This window comes from Zeus faber (assembly GCF_960531495.2).
Source record: "Zeus faber genome assembly, chromosome: 15".
Classification (NCBI taxonomy): domain Eukaryota; kingdom Metazoa; phylum Chordata; class Actinopteri; order Zeiformes; family Zeidae; genus Zeus; species Zeus faber.
This window is the reverse complement of record NC_137194.1, coordinates 18,165,395-18,175,379: the sequence shown is the minus strand read 5'-3', so window position 1 is coordinate 18,175,379 and position 9,985 is coordinate 18,165,395. Positions and strand designations below refer to the sequence as shown.

Sequence of the window (9,985 nt, the reverse complement as noted above, 5' to 3'; positions counted from 1 at the left end):
TGTGTGTGTGTGTGTGTGTGTGTGTGTGTGTGTGTGTGTGTGTGTGTGTGTGTGTGTGTGTGTGGACTCTTTTTTTTTTTTAATTATTGATAAAAAGGGATTAAACGCGTGCATTGGGGCACTTAGAAAATATCATTGATCCGAATAATGGTTGCATGTTTGTATTTTGGCTATTTTTCAAAGGTTTTATTTTATTATATTCATCAAAATTATACAAACTGATTGTTTTGACTCTTTTATAAAATCTTATTGATCAAATCGATACAAACAATGATTATTATTATTATTATTATTATTATTATTATTTGACATACAATCCAGTGGTCCGATCCACCTACTGGGTTATGGCACAATAGACATGTATTTTAACAAAGCGGAATTAGAAGGATTTTTGGAAACTATACCCTCACACTAAATAAAATGGATTACAATCATTAAAAGCAACTGTCGGAAACAACAGGATTTTTGGGGGGTGGATGACCTGTTATTTCAACAATCGCTGTTATATGGGTCAATCTATTATTTTTGCTTATAGACACGGAACGTAATGAAGCGTCGTGTTACAGCAGTAGGGGGCAGAATTTGCCGCAGTATTCTATAAACAAACTATAAACAGTGTTTACAGACCACATGGACTGGAGTCGATGCTGTGGGATAATTCGGTTCATAATGTAATAATTACGAATAAATACGTTTCAAAAAATCAATATATTTAATAGTCATATCCCTCACTTTGAATTGTTCTGAAAAATCTCAACTGAAAACCATTAGATCTATTTTCTTAACCGATTCCATTTCTCCCTTCTTCCAACCTCAGGGTCATTCATTTCGGATACAAATGTTGGTCTCTTGTTAGAGTAGCGACAACTACATACGCTCCAGCAAAAAGCGGAAACTCCCATAACATACAGCGTGACTCTTTTATACAATAAATCTTTTATTATTAAAAAACAGCAACATTCAAGGTTGTGTGTACAGTATGTGTGAAGCTAAGTAGTAGGTGATTCAACATAACACGGTCCCCAAAAAACACACAATACAGTTTAGAGCAGTTTCAGGAGAATTGCCTTGCTATTTGCTTACATGCCCAGTTAAAAATGCAGTGTTTGCTGCCCAGGGTGGTGTTCTTTTTTTACATGTTTAATGCCATCAAGTTATTAAAAGAAACAACGATCTAATTCTAAGTAGATCTAATTCATAATCTTAAGACTTTTAATTCCTGAGTCATGGCAGATTTAGTCCATAGTCCAATATTGTTATCATGATTTACCTTCCTTCTGTTATATAATATAGATTTCCTAATGTATATATTTCCATTCTGGGGAAAAAATATCATGACCTTAAGTCGTTCGTTTAGCATCCCTAATGCAATTCCCCCTTGTTAGTAGTAAAGTGCAATTTAATCTAAAATGAAGGTTAAAGTTTAATCACTTTTGCAACCGCAGTAGACTAATATACTCCTAAAAGGTATGCATCAAATCCTAACATTTAATAGGAATTTTCCAAACAATTCATGTCTAATTTCTCCAACAAAACTCTTCATGTAGTCCCTAAATACAGTAAATTTTGCAAGCAGAATATGTATTATGAATTACAGTACAGCAAGGTTTGTGCAAAACCAAAAGATCAGAATTCATTTTTGGTGGCAAGTGGTGAGCTTGTCAGCGCACACACATAGAACATCACACTTTAGAACCTTAGAACACAGATGCAAACAAAGCGTGCATTGCAGTGATAATTAGGGGGAAAAGGAAGACAAAATGTGACGCAATGTTACCCCAAAATACATAATAAAATATAAGGACTGAGGAGACGGACTACTGCATGTTTAACCGGATTTTAGTAAGAGTATATCGAAATGGAACTTGAATCAAAACTTGAAAAAGAAAAAAGATGCTTCCTTAAGAGAAAAGCTGAACGAGAGCGGAGGAGGGAGAGCTCCCCCGGTGTCCTCTACGGCCTCCGTCTCCTCCTGGTTCCATCACTTCCTCCTCATTCCTCCTCTTCCTGTTCTCTGCCCTGGACCTGCCAGCAGCTGCACAGCGACTCCAAATGCACATTCACATCTTTGCTTCAAAGTCTGAAGGATCAGGTAGGAAGGAGGGAGGGAGAGGTTATTAAAACGAAGGTTGTTGTTTTTTTGCCATTTTTATTTCACAGATCGAGTTGAGGTTGATACTATTTGTGTATATATATATATATATATATATATATATATATATTTCATAGATCAGGTGACATCCGCTCACCTTTATTGCAGTCTTTGGACATATCCCTCTCCTTCAGTAGGTTGTTTTTGTAGTCTGTGGAAGACGCAGTTTACGTATGACACATGTGACGCCGGGTTGAGAGCTGATAGAAGCTTTGCAGGCGATGAGTTTTACCTGAGTTCAGAGGCTCCTGGTTGCAGATCTTCAGCTCTGTGCTGTCCAGTGGCACAGCCCCGCCACTGGCCACATGTCCCCTGTAAAGGTAGAACAACCTCTTCACGTAAATATATATATATATATTTTTTTTTTATCTGTTTTTATTATATACATTTTTTAAAAACAAATCATTCTATTTAAGAGTCAACGATCCAGGGCTCTCACCGGTCGTATCTGCGCAGCTCATACTCCTCCCCTGAAATGAGATGAATCACGTTCTCAGTCACACTGAATAATCCTGACAAGCAAGAGAAGGTTCTTTTTGTCCTGTATATTGTATGAAACACAATAAAGTAAAGATGGACCTCTCTTCCTGCGTCGCCGTGTGAGCACCACAATGGCGGCGAGGATGAAGGCCAGCAGCAGGAAGGTTGCGAGGATGTAGCCGAGCTGCTGCACGAAATGACCCCGCGGCTCCGGCAGGATGACGTTGACCACTCTGGGCTTCTCAAGCTCCTCCGTGCCTGAAGGGAACGCGTTAGAGACGGGATCAAGCCGCTTCTCCGACAGTATCCCATGTTAAGACGGGGAAGGTTTTTCTGTGTTGGGTGGGTCACGCTACAAGTCCCGCAATTATATTTCACACTGCAAAGGTTTATTCCCCCCCCACCAACATCTGGGTTTACCCCTGGTCTCCGGTCTAAGACGAATCACTTTTTTCCAGAAATCAGCTGTCTCCCGATCAATTCGTTTTTTTTTTCTCTTGGTCAGTTGATGTTTCATCTGTTTGCTGACCACAAAGAGCGACGCTGCGTTGCCTGATTAGTGCATTTGATCTGGCAAAAGGCGGACCCTGGCACCAACAAAGCACATAGAGGAACACATTCTTAAAATACACCAAAAATACACTGGCTGTTTCTCATGAAGTGCCAGATAAATAAAGTAACAAATTTGGGATTATTTATCATTATTTATTTTAAAAATAAATGTTTTAACAAAATAATCGTATGGATTTACATTTTAACCGAGGCAAGAGGAACAGCAAACTGACCGTTTCTAGAGAGAACTCAATTTACTAGTAAATCAAATGAGTTATTGTAGAGCAATTACAATAATATGAAGTTTCTGATGGATTGGATTTTTTTCTGACAACCGAACATAGTGGCGACGACAAGGATCAAACCGAAAACAACATTCACACATGTCAAAATGTTTTTCCCCTGGCGAGCTCTTCAGACTCATGTCTTGCCAAAAGAGGCCGAGGGAACGAGGCGACCAGGAGTTAAAATGTCAAAATGCTTTCTGCGGTAATGACTTCCAGACCTGATGTCATACAGCTGTTATTTTCTTTTCTCCTCACCAAGCGAAAGACTACCCAGAAGAGGAGGAAGGAGGGGAGATTCTGTTATGCGGTCAGTCACTCTATCCGTCCGTCTGAATTTGGTTTTGCACTCATTTACGTCTCTCAGTAAACACGAGTCTTGTTTGGAGCGGCGAGAAAATAAATCAGCGACACCTTCATCTGTTGCCGCGAGGGAATCCAAATTCTCCGGGTTCATGCGCGGGGGGAGTTTTCGGTCCCACCATCAGTTCGAAACCGTTTATTTAAATGTTCCGTTTGTGTCGTCCGGTTCTAGGCGATTACACAACAACTACCGTAAGATAAAAAAAAAAAAAACAACAACAAAAAAACCACAAGAGAAATGAAACGACCGGCTTGTAAAAGCAAGACCGCAGCCGGTTTTAAAGTGCTGTTGGGAAATGAAACCACAGTCATTTCTTCTGAAACACACTCTTCTTCGGAATGACACAGAATTCTCCTCCTCTAACTAGGAATCGTTTCGGCCTTTATTCAAAGTTACCGTACTGTAAAGAAAACAAACTCCAGTCACCCCCTTGCAGATATCACAGTGGATAGATAAACATTCGTCTGCCTCATTATAGACTTCTGCCCTGAAGGAGGAGTTCCCGATCATTCTTTTTTTTTCCCAAGTAAATAAAGCCGGGGTATTTTTATCATCATACAGTGGATGAAATCCTCCTCCTATCTCCTTTCTATCTGATGAACTGAAGGTTTTGAAATGCAGAAAAGGCTGGAAACTACACACACGTCCTGAGCGGCTGCACGTTTGGTCATGTCCGATGTCTCTGGAGCACATTAGAAAATCATCGCGCGCGCGCACACACACACACACACACACACACACACACACACACACACACACACACACACACACACACACACACACACACACACACACACACACACACACACACACACACACACACACACACACAGTTGCCTACTTTCCATTTCCCTGGCAGATCGAACAGGCGCCTGCGTGTTAATGGCTGTTTGACATGTTGCTGTGCGGGGGTTACAGTGTAGTGCGTGTCCCCCGGCACATGAATCATTTGCAAGTCAATGAACTGACAGGAGCGATCTTCATTTTTTTTTTTTTTTTAAACTTGATAGGCTCATCTGTTCATGTCTGGACAGCCCGCTCAATGCTCCCCTCGCCGTCACAAAAGAAAAGCGCGTTCTACCTGCCGTGTATGATTAGAGCATTAGTGTTAAAAGCGCGTAATTATGTTTGTAATTGCAGATAGAGTCTGGAGGAGCATTTAGGATTTGGTCTAAATCTGACATAAAAAGACAGAACCCCAGTGTGTAGAACAGGGGGGGCCAGCCTGGTTTTAATTTGATATTGAATTGCTCTGTGAGCCGCACAGTATAAAAGGGTTACTGAAAGTATCCTAAAATGGTACAAGAGATGAATATTCTATTTATTTTATTTTTTTTATTTAATACATTTAGAATAAATCCGAATTTCTTCATCATCCATTGGCGGGGTCTCACCATGGGCTCTACGGGCCCCGTGCAGACCCCCAGGCTGCGAGTTGACCACCACTGGCGCAGAGAGCTTAACTACAGTAGGTAGTTAGTCCCTGACACGGACCCGAAGGAGCCAGACAGGATACCGTCCGTACACGTGGCCGCTTCTTCACAACATGCTCCGCTTTTGCAGAGCAATTAGAGGGTCTTCAGGTTTTTTTATCCATAATCCAAAACATACCTTCCTCCCTCCCCTCACGCCTCCCTTTCATGTTACAGCTGGCCCAGATGTCGGGCAGATGGAGCAGACTTTTCTTTCCTGCTGATAAATGAGACTCCACCAACACGCCGCCGTCGCAACGTTCAGACCATCTCAGAGGAAAATTGGCCCACTTCCGATTTTAGGCATTTAGTGGCAATTTCCTGCTGACAGCCTCTGAGATCAGACGGCGCGCGGAGCCCGAAAATAATACCTGAACAATTTCACAAGGAACGACGCTGACAAATCTGCCTCATCCTTTCTTTCTTTTTTCGTTGTATTTCTTTCTTTTGTTTTTTTCCTCTCTTTCCATTTCATCAACCGCCAGCGCCCACATTTTGACCGTCCCTTCCCCTTCTCGCTCTTCGGCTCAAACAGAAAAACAGAGGCGAGGAATTGGCAGGGGAAGCGACTGACTAAGCTGACCAAATATGCTCATGAATATAAACCCAAATGAAAAACTGTCCGGCCTCCTCACACTACTGTAGGCATGGACGCAGAGGCACAAACCTCCAACCCGGAGCAACCTTTCAGCTCAGAAACTTCATGTTTGTTATTACTTCATCCACGCAGAGAGAACGCGTTCCTTCCCGCGGCGCTCAGACTTACTTGGCTTGGGTTCGTCGTTCTGAAGAATCCGGGGGGCTGCGGTGAGGACGGGGGGGAGCGCCGGCCCCGTGGTCAGCCTGAAGACGCGTCTCTCGTGCAGGCCGCAGTAGTGGTGGTGGAGGTGGCAGGAGTAGAGGCCCCTGTCGCTGGGCGCCAGGTCGGAGATGGACAGCGAGAAGTCCCCGACGGAGAAGGCGTCGTCCACCACGCTCATCTTGCTGCGGGGGAAGAGCGGGCCGTACTCGCGGCGTTCCCCGGAGGCGTAGAGGTCCACCAGGCGGTCCGCCTTGTCGGGACGCACCCCCGGGGGCTGGAAGTCCCAGTGGGCCACCTGCTGCTGGTCCTCCTGGAGGCCCTCCCGCCACAGCGGGCGCCGGTTCACACAGGGCAGCGCCACCGAGCTGCCCAGCAACACCACAAACACGGTCTTCTCTCCGTCCCAGTAGCGCTTCTCCTTACGTGCTGGAAAACAGATCGATTTCAGCATATTTTTCTTGAAAACAAATCTAAGCGAACTATGTGATCACCTTCACTCTTGAAATAAAATAGAATGACACGCATGATTAAAGAAAGCATTACCTGATTTAGTGACATTGAGCTGGATTTCGACAGACTGGTGAATCTGGCAGTAGTGATGGTGCAGATTACAGGTGTAAACTCCTTGGTCAGTTGTGACCACATCTGGATGAACACGTATCGAAGCAACAAATGTTATTTTTAATCAAACAGCTCAACAAGCAGGGCGGTTATAAAGTTACAGAAACCAGCCTCACCGTGGATGATGAGAGAGAAGTTGCCGTCGACAAAAGCCGTCTGGGGGATGGAAACACGGCCCTTGTTGAAGCCGTTGTAGACCCTCAGCTTGGCCCCGGGTGACATGTCCAGGATGCGTTCCACAGAGTACTCTGGGCTGCTGCGGACCAGGTCCCAGTGGACCACCCTCTGCCGGTCCTTCAGCCGGTCCTGGGTCCACACCATGTGTGGGCTGTGGCAGGGCAGCACGGCCTGCGAACCCTCCGGGAAGGAGATGTTTTTGGCCTCCACCAGTCTGCTGCTGGTGCCGCTGCTGCTCTGGCACAAAGCTGGCGAAACATATTGATTTAACAAAAAACTGATCAAATAAATATCTAGTAAAATAAAACAAAAATAAAATGATAACAATAAAAATATAGTGATCCAATCCAAACCACAATCCGAATAGTCACACAGGTTCACCATTCAATCAAGGGCTCAAAATCGTGTAAATATAAGAATAAAGTGATACAGATCTACAAACTTAGGTATATGCAGCCCTTTACAAAAGAAGAGCAAAGAGGAAGAAAAAAAAACAATAAATATTTTCGAGTAAATATCTCACCGCTTGGCAGGAAAAGGACGGCAAGAACTGAAAGAGATGAAAGAAAATGTATTCACATTATTCTGCTGTAGCATGTGATTCAGATGTTCCAAATGCTGACACAGCAAATAAAAAAAAAACATTCAAAAGTTATTGAGATTCTCTTTAATTCTCAATATTGAGGAGCTTTTAACACCGGGCATTTTTGCAGTGTGAACTAAACCTAAGTGACTCCAGATTGAGGGGCTTCAGATTTAATAGCTGGGGCAGATGTGTTTCAAGGTGTGGATGCAGTGTTTTTTTCTTTTCCAAACCAAGAAAAGAATACACTGTACTATTCATATTATCATAAGTTCAAAAGTGATGGAATAATACATTTATCTACCTATTTTTATTTTTTCCCCTGTTTAGCTGGGTAACCTTTCCAGTTTCATTTTCCACTTCTTATCCCGCTTCCCCCCTGAGTGCAGCTGTTTACAGAAAGCGGAGCAGAGCCACATGCAGTCGCACAAAGTCACTATTCATGGAGGTTTCAGGGCCCGAATATAGGGAGGCAGCCAACGTTCAAGGAGTCAATAAATTACCTCAAACTATGATGCACATTGTCGGTGCATAGGAAAAAGGTTGAATGAACGAGGTGACGTGAAAATGTGAAGGTTGGATAATTCCTGGTCCAGAAAGGACGGGCCACATGAATCATTCATCTGCCATGTTTCTGCAGATAAGCATGATTGTTTATACGGTTTCACTTAACCCATCTAAATAACTGCCAGACCGCTTCCTCCTGGAAATTCCAGTGGCTTCTTCGTCAATACATCAGTTTGTCTGAGACCGTTTCAACAATCGGAGGGGCAGAGAAGATCTCACATTGTAGCACCGTGGTGAGATCTGGACGGAGGGGCATAAAGTCTCAGACAGAAAAAGAAAAACAAAGACTCCTCTAGCAGGCCCTGTAAACTCCCTCCCGTCTCTCGGGCGTGGGCACGGTGGCTGGTGACTCACAAGGCTTGTTAAATGCTTAGGACTTAACAGCGTGCTACCAAATTGCACGGCGTAATGATAGACGATTTTCCAAATGACCCGCCAAATCCTTCTTCTCACTCGGTTGGCGAGAATCAAAAGGAGAGTCACTTATATTGTGAATAATCCCATAAATACGATGTTGGGACTCAAAAAGGTGCGTCACTCGGGTGACATCAGCGTTAGAAGTTGACTAAGTCAGCAAGGTCCGGTAACAAGTGCAGACTAATCCATATGCAGGTGCAGAGTCAGCAAAGCACCCAATGACACATTCAGGAAACTCTTCACTCAAGAGGTGCATCTTAAGTGGACACTGACTTTTATATGTATATTTACAAACAGATTTGTATGCTGTTTGGTGTGCTTTTTCAAATACAAAATTTACCATCAGCTGCGAAGACCCTTCAGAGGTGAATTCCCCATTTAGTAATAGTCCCTATGTTGGAAATTCTGCCTTATTTCATCTGACTGTAACCTACGGTACCCACGGTGCCTGCTCTCCTATTAAGCGTGTGTTCTCTTTATAATGGAAGGGTGCCGGTGGTTGTTAATTAAACCACACGCTAAGACTATATGGTGAAGTTGGCTGCGGTGGTAATACCCCTCCTTCGCCCCATCCTGAGTGGAGCAGCCCACACAGTGCAAAACTCTCATTACTGACACACATAATGACTGGTGCTGGATTGTGCTGACTCCCCTGCTCAGACCACTCTTAACTCAAAACACATTGGCCATAAAAATTCAGAGGCCCACAAGCACCCCAACAAGCCAGAGGACTAGCCACACGGCACCGCTTTATTGTGTTTATTATATTCGCGTTTGTACAATAAATAAATAAATGTACTTTTTGATGTAGTTGAATGCACTTCTTTTCCATAACCCCATGATGATTTGAATGTCTATTTGCCTTATCCTGCTAATTAGGAACAATTTAGAACTGTTCCTAGTTAAAAGGATTAAGGATCAATTAAAATATAGATATCATATAAATTTGTAAACATACTTGGTGGTGATTCTAACAAACATGCGGGGGAAAAAAAGAAAAAAAAAAAAAAAAAAGACGATTGAGTGATGCACAAAGCCCCAAGTCCCCCAAATGAATACATCAATAAAAATCTAAAATAATAAATCAGAGATCAATATTATTAACATGCCCACCGGAACACACATTTACTGAAGAACAGGTAAATAAACATCTGCCTCGAAGGAAGGAACCACACGTGAATCCAAGCACAGAGACAAGTTTGTGGTTTTTCCCACTAAAAGACAAAAACGGGGTGAACTTACTTGGAACTAGCGCCATGTCGCTGTGAATCCTTTCGCCCAGACGCTGAGGGAGGGCAAAGACGGTCGACACCTTACGGGCGCATGTGAACACAACGGATGAAAAACAAGGGTCAACTTGGACAAACTCTGGTCGGAGCCGAACTTCTGTTGTTCCTGTGAGCGATCACCCGGACGCTCCGCCCCTGGATGGGATGAAACCCAACGCCGCTCTGGCACCGCCGCTCGCATCCGCAAACATCTGGCTCCTGCCGCTACACAAGCAAGGACCACGG

The 9,985-nt window shown here is 43.5% G+C and overlaps 2 protein-coding genes across 3 annotated transcripts in view; one reads left to right on the top strand and one right to left on the bottom strand.

Moving 5' to 3' along the window:
* LOC307240981 (protein phosphatase 1 regulatory subunit 3A) overlaps positions 1-9,985 on the top strand; it is a 354,017-nt gene that overhangs the window by 206,266 nt on the left and 137,766 nt on the right. The gene's annotated exons all lie outside the window — the stretch shown is intronic.
* On the bottom strand, positions 920-9,948 carry LOC307241796 (matrix remodeling-associated protein 8-like). Its single transcript, XM_080016023.1, has 10 exons — positions 9,714-9,948; positions 7,428-7,454; positions 6,844-7,152; positions 6,650-6,751; positions 6,071-6,532; positions 2,732-2,890; positions 2,592-2,622; positions 2,385-2,464; positions 2,250-2,303; positions 920-2,080 (listed from the first exon to the last, which is right to left on the bottom strand). The coding sequence occupies exons 1-10, from the start codon at positions 9,727-9,729 to the stop codon at positions 2,061-2,063; spliced, it is 1,260 nt and encodes a 419-aa protein (XP_079872149.1). The 5' UTR covers positions 9,730-9,948; the 3' UTR covers positions 920-2,060.

What these genes read in the sequence shown, in the direction of transcription:
- LOC307241796 (XM_080016023.1), bottom strand. An exon ending in CGTCCTTTTCCTGCCAAGCG is followed by an intron (nt 7,153 to 7,427) that starts GTGAGATATTTA and finishes ATGTTTCGCCAG; the next exon opens with CTTTGTGCCAGAGCAGCAGC. An exon ending in GAGCTGCGCAGATACGACCG is followed by an intron (nt 2,465 to 2,591) that starts GTGAGAGCCCTG and finishes CTACCTTTACAG; the next exon opens with GGGACATGTGGCCAGTGGCG.